The sequence below is a fragment of the Lasioglossum baleicum genome, chromosome 10, assembly GCF_051020765.1.
Source record: "Lasioglossum baleicum chromosome 10, iyLasBale1, whole genome shotgun sequence".
Classification (NCBI taxonomy): Eukaryota; Metazoa; Arthropoda; class Insecta; order Hymenoptera; family Halictidae; genus Lasioglossum; species Lasioglossum baleicum.
Window position 1 is genome coordinate 10,348,018 of NC_134938.1, and position 15,640 is coordinate 10,363,657.

Sequence of the window (15,640 nt, forward strand, 5' to 3'; positions counted from 1 at the left end):
ACCTTACACCCTCTGTTACGTGTAGGTGGACGATACGGTGAGGACTCGATTTTCTCTACCCCTCCCCTCCACCCACCGAGATGCTATCGAGACAGATAACCACAGGATGTTAACGCGGTCTTGACCGGATGCGATCAAACGAATCGTGTCGCTGCTCCCCGACATTTTTAGCGATTGGGGAAGTCGCCTATTATCCGAGAAGTTAACCCTTTGCAGTCGCAGCTATTCCAACCCCTTACAATATCCAGCCAGACTCGTGATGAAGATTCTGAACAGTCTAATGTTCCTGATTTCTCAACATTTTTCACTTCTCGAGAAATGAGAAATAAGACTATACTTCTCGAGAATTCTCTAGAATTTTTAATAAAATAAGTGAATATTGGAAAACTTATGATATTTGGAATATCGTTGATAATATTTATCGAAAGCGCAAAAAACATTAACTCAATGTTTATTCCTGTCCAATATGTACACTAGGGTGGATGGTGTTTATCGAGATACTATGCACGCAACTATCCAGTATTGTTCCTTTAGGTGAGAAAACAATTTGTGCAAAATTTGAGATCAATCGGATAAAAAGATGACGTGGCGCACTTAAAATTGAAATTCACCTTAACTATGGAACATGGCACATCGTTGGATTTGTCTCTTTTTCTGAATCGGAATATAGAATAATTATATGACCTCCTTTAAATGAAAATAACGATGACCTTGAAATTTCGATATATGATTTCCAAATAATTTTTTATCTTGCCGTTATATTTACCTTATTGAACAGTGCAAATTTCTCCTCTGACATTTTTTCGTAGAATCACAAGTAACAGAGATATTTAAATACCTACATTAAAATGTAGGACAGATGTGTTTGTTCATTTCCGAAAATATGTTATAAAATAAATAAGATTCATAAGAATTTTCCTAGATTTAAATTACTCGAGATATACTGTAATTTCTCGAGAAAGAATTCTCGAGAAGGAACACTAAGTCTAATAAATTAATTTCCTTTAAACCAAAATAAAATTTTATTGTGTTTTTATCGGTGTGTAAACATTGCATAATATATAGTCATACAATTCATAAAAATTTTCTTCTTCTTCTAGAAAATTGTAAGTGACAAAGAATCTCTTTAACCATTCAATAAATCGTAGTGCAGGGGGTTAACTTGAAAGTTAAACATTTCTTCCAACCTAGAATAATAGATTTTTATCATTTTGTGGATATGAAACTGATACAATATCTCATACTACACTTAAACGTGTAGTAATTGTTTACCAACATATTTAATCGTGTGAACAATATTGTGAGTAATGGTACAGCAATTTATTCAGTGGTGACTCTGACTCACCCCTCCACTGCTAAGGGTTGAGACTTGAAAATTAAACATTTCTTCCGACCTGGTATAATTCCTTTGTGTTGGGAATTCCTTATTGAAACATTAACCCTTTGCACTCGAATAGCGAGTCTGAGGCGCCACTAAAAATTATCATACCATTATTCAAAACAGTTTTAACATTATTAAATTTGTCTGTATTCTATAAATTGTAAAAAGTTCAACTGTTATATAAGAAAACAGGTTCAATTTGATGTGCACAGTGTAAAAAAGATTACATAGAACAAAACTGATCTGGGTTGAAACAAATATCTTGATATTGGAATTGAAATTGCTTCGAGTGCAAAGGGTTAACACTGGTCCAAGTACCAGTTTCATACTTTTTATTCTACTTTTATTTTGAATTGAAATATAAACAAATTCAGTGTTGTTGCATTTCGTTACTTTTTTGTATCGCCAGCTGGAAGAGACCAACTTGTCAGCCATCTTAAGCGTTGTTTTTGTTAGCAGACTTTTTTAAAAATGTTCTATAAGGAGAAATACAATATAACTCTAATGAGTCTCTAAAAAAAAAGAAAACTAATACAAATCTTGAACATATGAAGGTCTTGTTCTTTTTAATTGTTAACTATTCGTTCAGGATTCTCAATGCAATTTTAAAATCTTATAAAACAGCGTCTGTGTATCGTGTAACACAATGTATGTGTATCGTCCGGTATGTGGGATCAGATTGCCTCTTTTTCCTCATTCGTTTGTCGAAATGGGTTAAGGATAAAATAAATAAGTTTTTCGCGAAAAGCATTGAAACGCTGCCAGAAAAATAGAACATAGTCATACATTGACATCAAGATAAATGCATCCTGGCAAGATTGAAGTAAGAGGAGCGAAGAGAATGTTTACATCGGAGAAAGATGGAAAAGTTGATTTCTTTTTTCAAACGAATGATTGAAATATTTCAGGGCTGACAAAGAAAAATCGAAATTCCAACAAGAAGTCTACGAACTCCTCGCTCAACTGGACAATGTCACCAAGGAAAAGTTGATGTCGATAAAGACGGTAGAGAAGCTCGAAATCCACGTAGCCGAGCTCAATGTGAAAATCGAGGAACTGAACCGCACTATCATTGACGTCACCAGCCACAAGACCAGAATCTCCCAGGAAAATATTGAACTGACGAAGGAAGTGCAGGACTTGAAGGTAAAATCTCTTTTGTATCAATTTTCTCGTACAATTACTACAATTTTTATTATTGATCGAGAAGCACTGACAGAAGTATAAATTAAATGAACATAATTTTATTCAGCGACGTATGTAACGTGTTAGATATAATTTGTATATCTATTGTGTCTTGAGCATTACATTTATTTATTAATCATAATTTGTTCACGATTTTTTAGGTGAGCATTGAGAACGTTGTGTATCTGAGGACCCAGATCGCTGGACAGCTCGACGATGCTCGTCGTCGTCTCGAAGATGAAGAACGTCGTCGTGCATTGGTTGAAGCCTCTCTACACCAGGTACGTATCATTTTAATTTTTTAATTATTATCATTGTTAACGTTAAACCTACCAAGCACTAAAAGCAACTAAAATATCTCAGCTTTACAAAAATTACAAGGTACTATTTATTTAGATTCCGTGCAATTTTTATAAAAATATGTGCCTGAGTGGAAAAATGTATCGAATCAATTTTTTATACAACCAACTTCATACTTTCAACAATTGTGAAATGAAAAATATGAAACCGGTCATTTGACCGGCAGTTTAGTGTTAATACTTGATATAATTATTCGGCTCCAAAAAGATTCTACGAAATCTTATATACAGAAAATCACTTACAAAGGACAAAGAAATTATTTATGCATTAACCCTGTTACGAAGATTGGTCTACGATAGGAAAAGAAATAGTTGTACCTAGTTTATCGCTGTACTAAATAGAAATAAGTTCAATGTCCACATTGAATAGCATGGATTAGTAGGATTAATCACAGTTTCGATCAAAAAGCTAACAAAATTGGCATTATTTAACGAGAATAAATATAATTAATAGGTCGAATCAGAATTGGAATCCGTACGCATTCAATTGGAAGAAGAATCCGAAGCTCGTCTGGACATTGAACGTCAACTGGTCAAGGCTAATGGAGAAGTTCAAGTATGGAGATCCAAATACGAAACCGAAGCCAACGCTCGCGCCGAAGAGGTGATAATTAATTCACATTAACAATCCTTTCTAATACGATCGCATAATATTAAACTGCATATTGTTATTGAATCTTTTAGATAGAAGAACTGCGCCGCAAGTACGGTGCTCGCATCCAGGAACAAGAAGAACAGATCGAAACTCTGCTGGTTAAGATCAACAATCTCGAGAAGCAAAAGTCACGTCTGCAATCCGAAGTTGAAGTACTGATCATTGATTTGGAGAAGGTACGATTGACTGTTAACTTCATTTTTAAGATGCATAACATGACTGACTAATGTTACCAATTTCAAGAATACAATAAATTATATTTTATGGAAGTGTGTACGACATTCTAGAATCGTTTGAACAATTAAATAAATGTCTGCAGGCCAACGGAACAGCTCGCGAGCTTCAGAAACGCGTGGAACAATTGGAGAAGATCAATATTGAAATCAAATCACGCCTGGAGGAAAGCATGTCGATGTACGAACAAAGCCAACGCGATCTTCGCAACAAGCAACAGGAACTCCAGCGCACCAACTGCGAGCTCGACAAGACTCGCGAACTGAAGGACCAATTGGCACGCGAGAACAAGAAAATGGGAGGTAGTTACCATCTAATTACTTCTGTTCTTCCAACTGTTCCATTTCCATACAATATTTCGCTAACGATCGGGAATGTAACTAATTACTTGGTTACTTCCCTTCAGATGACCTCAACGATGCCAAGAACCAACTGGCTGACATGAACCGCAGACTTCACGAGCTGGAACTCGAACTTCGTCGTTTGGAGAACGAACGCGAAGAGCTCGCTGCCGCCTACAAGGAAGCTGAAGCAGTAAGTATAATAAACACGTGTTTCCCGATGCTCCTACTCTCTGAGCAATAAATTATTTTAACCCCTTGCCGTATTTTAAATTGCCGGAATGGAGATTTCAAACAAAGCTTAATAAATATAAATGATACGCCTTTCATTTTAAATGAAATAAAATTTGATTCGTGTGTAGCCATACAAAAAATATAAATTTTCTTTTCTCTTCTACGACATTTCTCGGGATAAAGACATTTTAATTGCTGGAACTGTAAAGAAAATGATACAGCAAGGGGTTAACGTCCACTGCCCCAGTGATTGAAAAGTTTCTATTATTAAGGGGGTAGTTTCTAGGATTGCAATGGTTTCTCAGTAGTCTCAAGCGCTAGATTTTGGACTCAAAAGTCCTGTTTTTACGTTTGCGAGGCGTAATTCGCATTATTCGGCAGCATGTAGCTGTCGCAGCTTTATGAAAATAGCTGCATGTGCAGCTATATGCTTCCGAATAATACAAATTACGCTGTCGAATAATGCAAAACGTAAAAATAGGACTAGATTGATCTTTTATCTAGCGCTTTTGAACTCTGAAAAACTCCCTCTTTGCATTATCGATAAATGAAAAGGTGCCTCCCACACCCTTGTAATCCTAGAAACGAGTCTATCCCCTTAAAATATCTATATAAACGTTCTGTTCTTGATCTAAGTGTTCTACTACCCTCGCTAAAATCAACTTCTCTGCTTGAAAGAGGTTGGAATAGGTTGGAAAACAGAAACGCAAGGGAAACTTTCCTTCAAGTTCCATAAATTGCAGTAAATACTTGATGCAATATATCAATTTCAGGGCCGTAAGATCGAGGAGCAACGTGCACAGAGATTGTCTGCCGAACTGACTCAAATGCGTCACGATTACGAGCGTCGTATCAGCGAGAAGGACGAAGAAATTGAAATCATCCGGTGAGTACAAGAACCCGACACAATTAGCAAACGTTTCTTCTAAATTATAAATTATCAAATTACAAAGTTTTTTCTAAAGTGTCGTCGATACAGAGAGTACGAATTTTGAGTAGCTCACGGTCCATGATGCAATCGATTTTATTTCCGGTACAACCACCGTGCGTTACGCCGGCCTATTAATAAAACACGTTTAATTTTGTCGTCGATCAACGCGATCGATTAATCACCGTAGGTGTTTTCCGACCTATCAGACGTTCAAGGGAATATCCTGTCGCGATCTAATTATTTATTTATATTCGCGAGATGTACAACGGTGGCGCGATGCCAGAATCAGCTCGTCGTCGACATGACGATCGAGCACGTCGATGACTCTTGTTTGGCGCAGATTGGCTTTCGAACTGCGACGCTACGCAACACCGATCAGTCGATATATCGATTATATCACTGTGAATGGACTCCGAACGGAATGAATCATAGAAAAAATTTACATCCTGATGAAACGACTTGTAATTTCTGTTGTTATTATTTATCGGTGATTCAGATGATGGATATTCTACGAAATTAATGATCGTTTCACTTTGAGGATTCATCAGAGGTCATTCATAGAATGGCTGCGACAATTAATCAGAATAATTAGTAAGATGTATTGTTATTGTCTTTGAAAACATGAATGTCACACAATTGTGGAAATAGAATACACGCGTTATGGTCAGACATTCTGCTCTCTATAATCTGTGGAAGTTATGCGAGGACAATCAACATGTTATGTTTATAAATGCGTAAATTTTCAGAAGAGGAATATTCATGAAAATTCTATGAACATGTGAATCGAATGCAAAAGGGAAAGTAGAAGTTGTTAAACAACTTGAATGATGCTGGGAAAGAAATGAAGAATGTCATGAAGACAGACAGCCTTTATGCGAAGACAATTAACGTATTATGTTTATAAATACGTAAATTTTCAGAAGAGGAATATTCATGAAAATTCTGTGAACATGTAAATCGACTGCAAAAGGGAAAATAGAAGTTGTTAAACAACTTGAATGATGGAGAAGAGAATTGATCATGGAAATGTTATAAGAAATGAAGAATGTCATGAAGACAGACAGACGTATAAGAGACAAATGCTTCAAACATTGAAAGCACTCGTCAAATGTATGACACGTCTTGAGTCATGATTAAATATCGCGTGATGCTGATGCACGCGCAGCAGACGAAGCGTCTATTAATAAAATCGATCAACCGCGATCCAATTATTACCGAGAGGTGCTGATTGGCCGTCCTCAATGTGGCAACCGTAAGAAAAAGCTACAAAAGATACCACCGCACTCGGTCGGCCCAATTTTTCGTGACCGTTCCATTGCAAGTGTCACACCTCCGATCATCCGACTATGAGAAATTCGTAAGTAGCAAAGTGTCAAACTCTTTCTCCCAGCGAACACCGGTTCCACGCAGTTTACAAAAACCAGCAATCCTCGAACTCTCAACTTCTGAAAACAAATAATAATTTCTCTTCAAGGTAAAGGTTGGATAACGAATTAGCAACACAGACGAACGAAAGAAAAATCATCGGGATCGACGTTTACGAAACCATTTAACCTAGAATAAGGTTTAAGATCCATGATTTTGATCGAATCTCAATACCTGTTGAAGAAGAACAGTTCCGAATCTCGCAAAGAAAAATACCCTGCCTAGAATCGAAAGAGATACAACGGTGTCGGTCAGTCCTCAAGTCAGAATCCTCGTCGTGAAGTAAACGAAAAAACCGTGAGAGATCGCAAGAAGAAGATCAGAGAGAAAGGAGTCAAGTTGATCTCTTCCTTCCGTAGGAAGAGGATCCTCCTGGTTCAGAACCAGAATAAAACAGTGTCAAAATGGCAGGCGTACTGCCTCCTATGTACATCCCCTCGGAGCCAAGGTGGAAACACTGGCCCACTTATATCTACGAAACGAATTACAAATACGGAATCAACTTCTATCAACCGATGATCGATTACATAGATAGAAGAGGAAGATCGTCGACGTTGCCTTATCGCGATTATCGAAGCACATCGAGAACAGAGCTTCCGGAATTGCCCTGGTCCGATGGCATACTTCTATGGGGAGAGAAGCCAGTGGAACCATACTCGAGGCGAGAGCTGATCCAACTCGCGATCGACGCAGAAGATCAGGCCAGGGAGCACCTGTCCCAGTTCAAGGTACGAATAAACAAATGCTGGTCGCGAGCGGGATGAAGCAAGCGCGGGAAACGCGGACGGCCCATTTTATTAGGCGCCGTTCAACTTGACGACTGCCTGACCTTTTCGGTTTCTAAATTTGGTGCCGCGGAAGGCGTTGCTACGCCCTGCACCTGGGTTAGGTCGAAGATGCATGCCCTCGTGGCGCCTTTGCACTGCACTTCAGCTAGAGCTTTAGGGATCGTTCCAATCGGAGATGTCATGGTCACTGGGAACTGACAATCGGTTTGGAAATTGTATTTTTATGGGAAGATTTAAGGGAGACAACATCAGATCATGTCAAGGATGGAATGAAGTTCATTTAGATATCTCTAGTATACAAGTTTGTTAGTGTTTTTAATGAAGAAATTCGTCTGTGTTTCTGAAAGCAACTCCTAAAACTTTATATTTTGGGAAACAATGTCGGATCAAGTCAGGGATAAAATGAAGTTAATTTTAAATTCTAATTAAATCTCTAGTACGCGAATTTATTAAGGTTCTTTAGTAGAGAAAATTTTCTGTGTTCTCCTAGAACTTTATATTTTTATGGGAAGATTCAAGGGAGGCAAAATCAGATCAGTCAGGGATAAAATGAGGTTCATTTTAAATTTTAAATTTTTAGTATACAAATGTGTTATTGTTTTTTAATAAACAAAATTGAGAGACGAAGAGACAAAGTCATGCTTTAATAAAATATCAAGATCAGAAGTTTTTGAAGGCTTTCTAATGGAGGAAATATGACAAAGATCACTAAAAAATGTATTGAAAATGTACGAAGGTCGTCTGTTTCACTTCGTATACTGGTACTTACCTTGCCACGTTACTCGCTAATTGATAAGACAGTATTCAAGAAGAAAGATGACATCGAAGGTATTTTCAATTGCAAAATTTTACATTGATTAACAAGATTTGTGACTCTGTTATGACAAGCGAATAAATCTTTGAATTACCAATGCTGCGGCAGACATACTTAAAATAGAATCTCTGTGCTTGCCTGACGTATTTCACCGAAAGTCATCGTTACTAGCCTGTCGATAGTTGAAAATAAACGATGACGTGCGTAAACAGTAACAACAAACCAGGTTTCGAAATAGCGAAAGCATTCAAAACTGTAGCTTCGTTGACGAAATAATTGAATTTTGTGATTATCTTTCGATCTTCGGTTTTTGCAGTGGCCATGAATATATTCAAACATTTATCAGTACCGAGCTTAAATGAAATCTTGGAAATCTTGGAAATCTAATTACACGTTTCAATAAGCAAAGATCCAAATAGTATTCGAAGTGTTGAATTTACAAATTGTCTAAAATGAATATATTGAAACATTTATCAGTATTGAGCATAAATGAACAATTATTGAAAAGAACTGCGTCTCGTGATTATCTTGGAAATCTGATGACACGTTTCAATAATCGAATGTTCAAATAGTATTTGAAGTGTTGAATTTACAAATTGTCTATAACTCGAAAATTTTCTTAGATTTAATCATTTTCTAGAAATTATCGTTCATTTCATTGTTGGTAAATGTGCCAATGCTTGGACCATGCATTTGCCAAACCGATTAACTCCGCGAAGCAAACAATACAAAAAGATTGATGAAACAATACATAAATAACAAAATGTAGAGTCTCGAAGAAATTTGTTGATATTCTGAAACCTGTAAAGAGTTTCTAAGAAAATTTACTTTAAATATTCTTGAAATATGACAACATTTAAGTAATTTGGAACTTAATCGTTTTGGCCCGCGAGTAACAGAAAGTGACATCCGAGACAACGAAGCAGCGCGAGCAAATCGACTGAAAAAGTGATTGCATCGTGTTCTATAGACCGCGCGATTGAATTGCGGCCGCTTTCGGCCCGCAAGCTCCCCACTATCGTTAAAGATAAATTTAAGACGGTCGAGTTGCACGGTCTCGGTTGCCAGCGCGAACTTTCCGCGAGTAAATTCGGTGTCCGCGTGGAAAGCGGAAATTCCTTATCTGCGATTGTTATTAATAACATCGGCCACCTGCCATGCTTTATCCGAGATCGGCGAACGGGGACAATAAAAATATCGCGGAAGCGGGACCAGCACCCCTGTTGGCAGCCAATTATTCGGACCATTCGTCGTAGAACCGATCCCGTGGTTGACGTTTGCCAAATCGCGACGTACCGCGTATGCAGATGAAAAATCCATCGCGCTGGTCCGGGGATGCTGGTAGCTTGGTAGCTCGGATTGGCAGTCGTTTGCCAGTCTTTCGAGAGAGAGTCGATCGAGTGGTTCGCGTCGGCCACTTTCGAATTCTGGACCGCTGCGGCTAAGTTTAGTCTGAGCTCGGACGTATCCGACCCGTTCTCGACAGAGTTCTCTCGACCCTCGGCGAATCGTGTTCGCGAAAAGTCAGGTTCCCGCAGAGCTTTCCCCGCGCGCGCGCCGGCCAATCCGCGTTCGAGAAACCCGTTCTGACCTCTGCTCGTGTTCCGTTCGAAGGTAGCGAATCGGTCGGACTTCAGTTTGGCGAAGACAGCGCAGGCGAGCCACGTGACCAGAGAAGTACTACCGGGGAGGTTAGAGACGGTCAGATTGAGTCCGTGGAATTTGTACTTGGAGAGTTCGCGCGTTAGGAGCGAAGCTAGAAGACTGCAGCGAGAAATGGCCGCGATCGATCTTCAGTGTTTGAGAGACATGCAAGCGTTGACCGAGGCTCGAACCACCCTCGATCAGGCGAAAAGTTTGCGCGGCAAATCCGCGAAAGCGATCGAGATGCAGCTCCGCGCGGAGGCTATGAGGAACCTGAACAAAAGCCAAGAGATCGCGGACATCAGAAAGTCACAGCTGCTCGATCAAGCGATCTGGGAAGGCAGGGAGCAGCTGAGACACTCCCGAGAACTCACGAGATATCTCGATATCGACGAGGCGAGGCTGACCGCACCGTTAGACTCCCTGAGCAAGGAACTGAAAGGATACGAGCAGAAATCCGCCAACTATTACATGGACAAGAGGTACCGACACCCCGCGAGACCAACGCGGTTGTACGGATGCCTGGGATAGGGACCTTTCCATTGGACGCGCGAATGCTTTTGTAGATAAGCGATGTAGTTACTGTGGGTAAGATCTTTGTGACACGGAGCGGCGAGGATGAACAATAAATAAGAGACTTTGGATATTAAACTCGACTGGTTTGATTCTCGGGGAACACGTAGATCCAAGAGCTTCCGTTCGTTGAGCGACACAGGTGGCTGTCGCGATCGCGTTTCCACCCGGGTTCCTCTTTCGACAAATTTTTCATGTCTTTCGGATAGAGCATCTGTCATTTCGTACTCTCTGGGGCCTAGAGTCTAGACCTTTTAAATCATCGAAGCATTTCATCGAAGCTAGTTTTAGCACCTCCCTTATGCAATTGTAACATGTCACACGACAACTCTAATCTGTATCGAACGAAAGAACGTTTCACCGTTACAAATCTTCAAAATATATTCGTCACACGATTTATTGTGACGAACAGTGAAACCTTCTATGCTGCCTCTTGGCAGCTAACATCTGTGTTGAGTATTATTAATGTGTTAGTATTTTCTGTCGTGACTTTGGACGGATTACGTTTCCCTATATGTAGATTAACGAACTACAATTCTCTAGAATAGAGACATAAAAGATTTCCTGGAATGGAGACATGAAAGTTTCAAGTCTCGATGAACCTCCATTGCCATTGAATAATACCAACGGCAAACCCAGATCCTCTGATCCTGAAAATGTATCCGAAACAATCCCTGTACCTTGGAAAAGACCAAACAATAAGGTATCTTCCCTAGAGGCATTTCCTGTCGTCTACGTGACTTTGACTACATTTTATTAACGCTCTAAAATTTCTTAGAATAGAGACATAAAAGTTTCAAGTCTTAATGAACCTTCATTGCCATTGAATAATACCACCGGCAAACCCAGATCCTCTGATCCTGGAAATGTCTGAAACAATCCCCTTACCTTGCCTGGAAAAGACCAAACAATGAGGTATCTTCCCTAGAGGCATTCCTGTCGTCTTCGTGACTTTGACTACATTTTATTAACGCTCTAAAATTTCTTAGAATAGAGACATAAAAGTTTCAAGTCTTAATGAACCTCCATTGCCAGTCCAGAAGTAGAATAGAAGTTTCTGACAGAATAATACTAACAGCAAACCCAGATCGTCCGATCCTGGGAATGTACGTTGCCTGGAAAAGACGAAACAACTCGAGGTAAGGAAACCTCGGCAAAGAACTGATCGCGGTTTCGGTGTGTTCGCATGAAACGAAATAAATTAGCAAGCAGACCAGCATCGAGATCGAGCAGCTGAACGCCCGCGTGGTCGAGGCCGAGACTAAGCTGAAGACCGAGGTGCAACGCGTGAAGAAGAAGCTGCAGATCCAGATCACGGAGTTGGAATTGACGCTCGACGTTGCCAACAAGAACAACATCGATTTACAGAAGACCATCAAGAAGCAATCGCTCACCTTGACCGTAAGCAGAACACCAGTTAGCTCTGACAAGTGTCTTTTGGCAGCGAGATGATCCGAGACGTCACTGTCACGTATTATTTTCAGGAACTGCAAGCCCACTACGACGAGGTGCAACGCCAACTGCAAGTTACCCTGGACCAGCTGGGCATTAGTCAACGACGCCTCCAATCGCTGACTGCCGAGCTCGAGGAAGTGCGCGGCAATTACGAATCTGTAAGTGCTCGTCGACAAAAAACAATGGTCTGGTACTTTAAACAAAAGGAACATTGATTTTTGTGGATTTCATACATTTATGACAAAAATGAATAGGTGTAATTCAGAACAGTAAAAGAACGTGTTTCGATAGGCCCTTCGTGCGAAGAGAACCGTCGAGCAGCACTACGAGGAGTCGGTTAGCCGCATCAACGAACTGACCACCATCAACGTGAACCTTGCTTCGTCGAAAGCCAAGATCGAGCAGGAATTGTCAACTTTGGCTGGTGATTACGAGGAAGTTACCAAGGAACTGAGAGTGAGCGACGAGAGATACCAACGAGTGCAGAACGAGCTGAAGCACACCGTGGAGATCCTCCACGAGGAACAAGAGCGCATCGTGAAAATCGAGGCCATCAAGAAGTCCCTTGAGATTGAAGTGAAAAACTTATCCGTGAGATTGGAGGAAGTTGAAGCCAACGCTATCGTCGGAGGCAAGCGCATCATCAGCAAACTCGAAGCCAGGGTACGCCGCATAAGATGTTATAGAACCCCTTGAATAATTATAATCAGTTAACTATTCGCGCTTCTGTAATGTGTAGCTGACAGATTCAATAGTCCACTTACTTCAATTTCCTCTTATTCGATCAGCAATTTTTCTTCTGATGAAGTTGGCAGTCCATTAATGTGGAGCTGTGTTACGTAAATATGATAAAGTGTATGGAAGACTTTTTAGAACACAGAATACAATTTTTGTGTTTGTTTGAGACAAGTAATATCTTATTTTCAGTGCTATAGTAGCCTTTATAGCCTTTATAGAATAAAAATCGTATGAAATTCTGTGGAATTTGATATTCTAGCATCTTTTAAAAACTTTTAGAAATCATAACATGAAGTTTGTCTTGTATATATGCATTCGTTTAAATGAAATGCAGCGAGAAAGATACCTACAAAATTTTAGATTATAATGAATAGATTCTCTACGAGACTCAAGAAGTTTCGGAGCATGTTTAACAGAATTGTCCCATGCTCGACATGTACAAACGTCACTTTTATCCGATACGATTTAATAATGTAATATAATCATGCCTGATCGAGGATCAACAATAATTTTACTTGACTAAGTATTCTAAACCGTCCTGAACGTTTACAGATTCGCGATCTGGAATTGGAATTGGACGAGGAGAAACGCCGACACTCCGAGACCGTGAAGATCCTCCGCAAGAAGGAGCGCAACATCAAGGAGGTGATGATCCAGGTCGAGGAAGACTCGAAGAACATCGCGCTGCTGCAAGAATCCCTGGACAAGGCTAGCCAGAAAGTGAGCATCTACAAGAGACAACTCCAGGAACAAGAGGGCATGTCCCAGCAAAGCGTGACCAGGGTCCGCCGATTCCAAAGAGAGTTGGAAGCCGCAGAAGACCGCGCTGACACCGCTGAGAGCAATTTGACTCTGATCCGCGCGAAACACCGTAGCTTCGTCACCACATCCACCGTGCCCGGTTCCCAGGTGTACCTCGTCCAGGAGACGAGGTCTGACCTGTAAAAATGCCACCGTCATCGACACCCCACCCTTTGCCACTTCGAACGCCACCTCGTCGTCTTTAGAAACGTAAGCACCACCCTTCCCTCGATATTATCTGGCCATTCGATCGGCAGCATACTCTCTTATCTCAGTTTAACCTTTAACTACCCGCGCCCTGAATTTTCACGTAACTATCCGCGCAGTGTATTTAGTACACAAAACTAGCGGGCAGGGAACGAGAAAAGCAGATTGCCTTTGCGTTCCTCTTGCCCCGTTCCCCTCCCACTAGCTTTCTCTCGTGCTCTGGACAGTACATATATTATTGTATTGGTGTACTTTTTACACCAGCGCGGGTATCTAAAGGTTAACTTAACCCTTTGCACTCCGAATTATTCTTCAATTTTGTTGCCAACAACTCCCTACTATTTTAAGTGTTTTATTTGAAATTTACTAGAACAAAAATGTGTCGTTGAAACGTAAAACAGTAAAAATATCACAAGAATTTGAGAACACTGTTGTCTTGAGGTCAGATTATATTGAGCTTTTCTGATTTCAATTAGAAAGTTACTTCAAAGCTCAACAGACTCGAGCAGAGGAATGATGCGAATAAAATATTGATAGTGTTTTTGAATTTCAGGCGCAATGTGAAACGACGAAAAAAAGGAAGAGCCCAGATACATCATCATCAGTCAGAAGGGCCGGAAAGAGTTTCCAACGGGCCGCACCGCGAACACCGCGAAGCTAGATGATTAAGGAAACTAGATCACATCATTATTCACCCGTGACAGCGCCCAACGACCCGTCGTAAATTCGAATACATGGCCAACGAGACACGGTACCCGTCACAACGACTTTAAAGCAACCAAGAAAAGAAAGCAAAGGCAAATCAATCGCGAAGACAAGAAAAAAAGATTCATCGAGAAAAATCATCGTCACTATTCGAAGAACATTTCAAAAGAAAAAGCTAAACGATAACGCATATGTAATATGTACGCAACTGTAAAACAATGAAAATTTTCTTCTATTTTCCTTCTATTGTATTGTGCATATCATGACGCGTAAGGAGAGAAACATAAGATTTGAGAGAACAAAGAAAAATATGAATGAGAGACTCGAGATGTAGAACTGCACCTTACGCCTTCTGATCGCGCGTGTCGCACTTGTATTTAAATGGATTAACTTTAATTCTACTTCTATTATTATATACATAGATAGGTACTATTGCCCATACACACAGCTCTCACTGTACGACATACACAATAACCTGTGTCAACTTTAATTTAATAAATAAACTGAAACACGTACGTACGAATTCCGTGAACTATATTTCCTTACTCCAATCTTGTTGGTACAAGATAATGTACCAATTATGTAATTATAATTATGTATTTAAGTATGTAATTGAGATGGTCCTCAAGGTCTTTACCGAGGAACTTTAATACATCATTTTCCATTAGTGCATTCTTACAGCTTCAGTAATTTATATAAATAAAAATCAAATGCTGTTCGTTGGTAAGCGCATTACTTGAGAACGGCTGGACCGATTTGGCTAATTCTTTTTTTAAATGTTCGTATTAGTCCGAACTAGGTTATACGATAAGAACAATTGGAAAAGTATCACGGAAAAATGTAAAGTTCGGGAAAAACTAAAAGTGCTTTTAGAATTATATTTCAATACAACAAAAAAACGAACGTCGTAGCTTTTAATCAATATTTCAATAGAAATTTACATTATCGACGTCTGTTTGCATTATCGACATTATAAACATTCACACACCAAATAAAATGCGTACCACTAACCCTCTCGCGAGCTCGCAAGGCGAGCGAGCTACAACAATCCGTCGTTTAATAAAGATCCCGTCACTTGATGATGGCTTTTCGCCAGTCTGGCTTGTTGACCTATACTACTGAATTTTGTGCCACCTCCTTCGATATCATATTCTCCTAATACGGAGAATA

At 39.9% G+C, this 15,640-nt stretch overlaps 2 protein-coding genes across 3 annotated transcripts in view; both read left to right on the plus strand.

Annotated features, from left to right (window-relative positions):
- LOC143212658 (paramyosin, long form) overlaps nucleotides 1-14,993 on the plus strand; it is a 22,628-nt gene extending 7,635 nt beyond the window's left edge. The window contains exons 5-16 of the mRNA XM_076431641.1: nucleotides 2,290-2,527; nucleotides 2,728-2,847; nucleotides 3,380-3,529; nucleotides 3,610-3,756; nucleotides 3,900-4,116; nucleotides 4,221-4,348; nucleotides 5,163-5,275; nucleotides 11,770-11,965; nucleotides 12,049-12,177; nucleotides 12,311-12,682; nucleotides 13,310-13,768; nucleotides 14,319-14,993. Coding sequence (XP_076287756.1) covers nucleotides 2,290-2,527; nucleotides 2,728-2,847; nucleotides 3,380-3,529; nucleotides 3,610-3,756; nucleotides 3,900-4,116; nucleotides 4,221-4,348; nucleotides 5,163-5,275; nucleotides 11,770-11,965; nucleotides 12,049-12,177; nucleotides 12,311-12,682; nucleotides 13,310-13,702 — 2,203 coding nt within the window. The 3' untranslated portion in view covers nucleotides 13,703-13,768; nucleotides 14,319-14,993. The remainder of the gene's footprint in view (nucleotides 1-2,289; nucleotides 2,528-2,727; nucleotides 2,848-3,379; nucleotides 3,530-3,609; nucleotides 3,757-3,899; nucleotides 4,117-4,220; nucleotides 4,349-5,162; nucleotides 5,276-11,769; nucleotides 11,966-12,048; nucleotides 12,178-12,310; nucleotides 12,683-13,309; nucleotides 13,769-14,318) is intronic.
- On the plus strand, nucleotides 5,283-11,763 carry LOC143212659 (paramyosin, short form). Of its 2 annotated transcripts, XM_076431643.1 has the most exons (3): nucleotides 5,283-6,677; nucleotides 6,795-7,473; nucleotides 9,962-11,763. In XM_076431643.1, exons 2-3 carry the CDS (start codon nucleotides 7,150-7,152, stop codon nucleotides 10,520-10,522), a joined length of 885 nt encoding a protein of 294 aa, XP_076287758.1. In that variant the 5' UTR covers nucleotides 5,283-6,677; nucleotides 6,795-7,149; the 3' UTR covers nucleotides 10,523-11,763. The 2 variants fall into 2 exon arrangements, with proteins under 2 accessions (XP_076287758.1, XP_076287757.1); XM_076431642.1 differs by having other exon boundaries at nucleotides 5,283-7,473.
- Nucleotides 14,994-15,640: the final 647 nt, after the last annotated feature.

Excerpts from the sequence above, each read along its gene's own strand:
- LOC143212659 (XM_076431642.1), top strand. The coding sequence starts at position 7,150 with ATGGCAGGCGTACTGCCTCCTATGTACATCCCCTCGGAGCCAAGGTGG. Across the intron at positions 7,474-9,961 it reads AGCACCTGTCCCAGTTCAAG|GTAGCGAATCGGTCGGACTT; the intron begins GTACGAATAAAC and ends TTCCGTTCGAAG.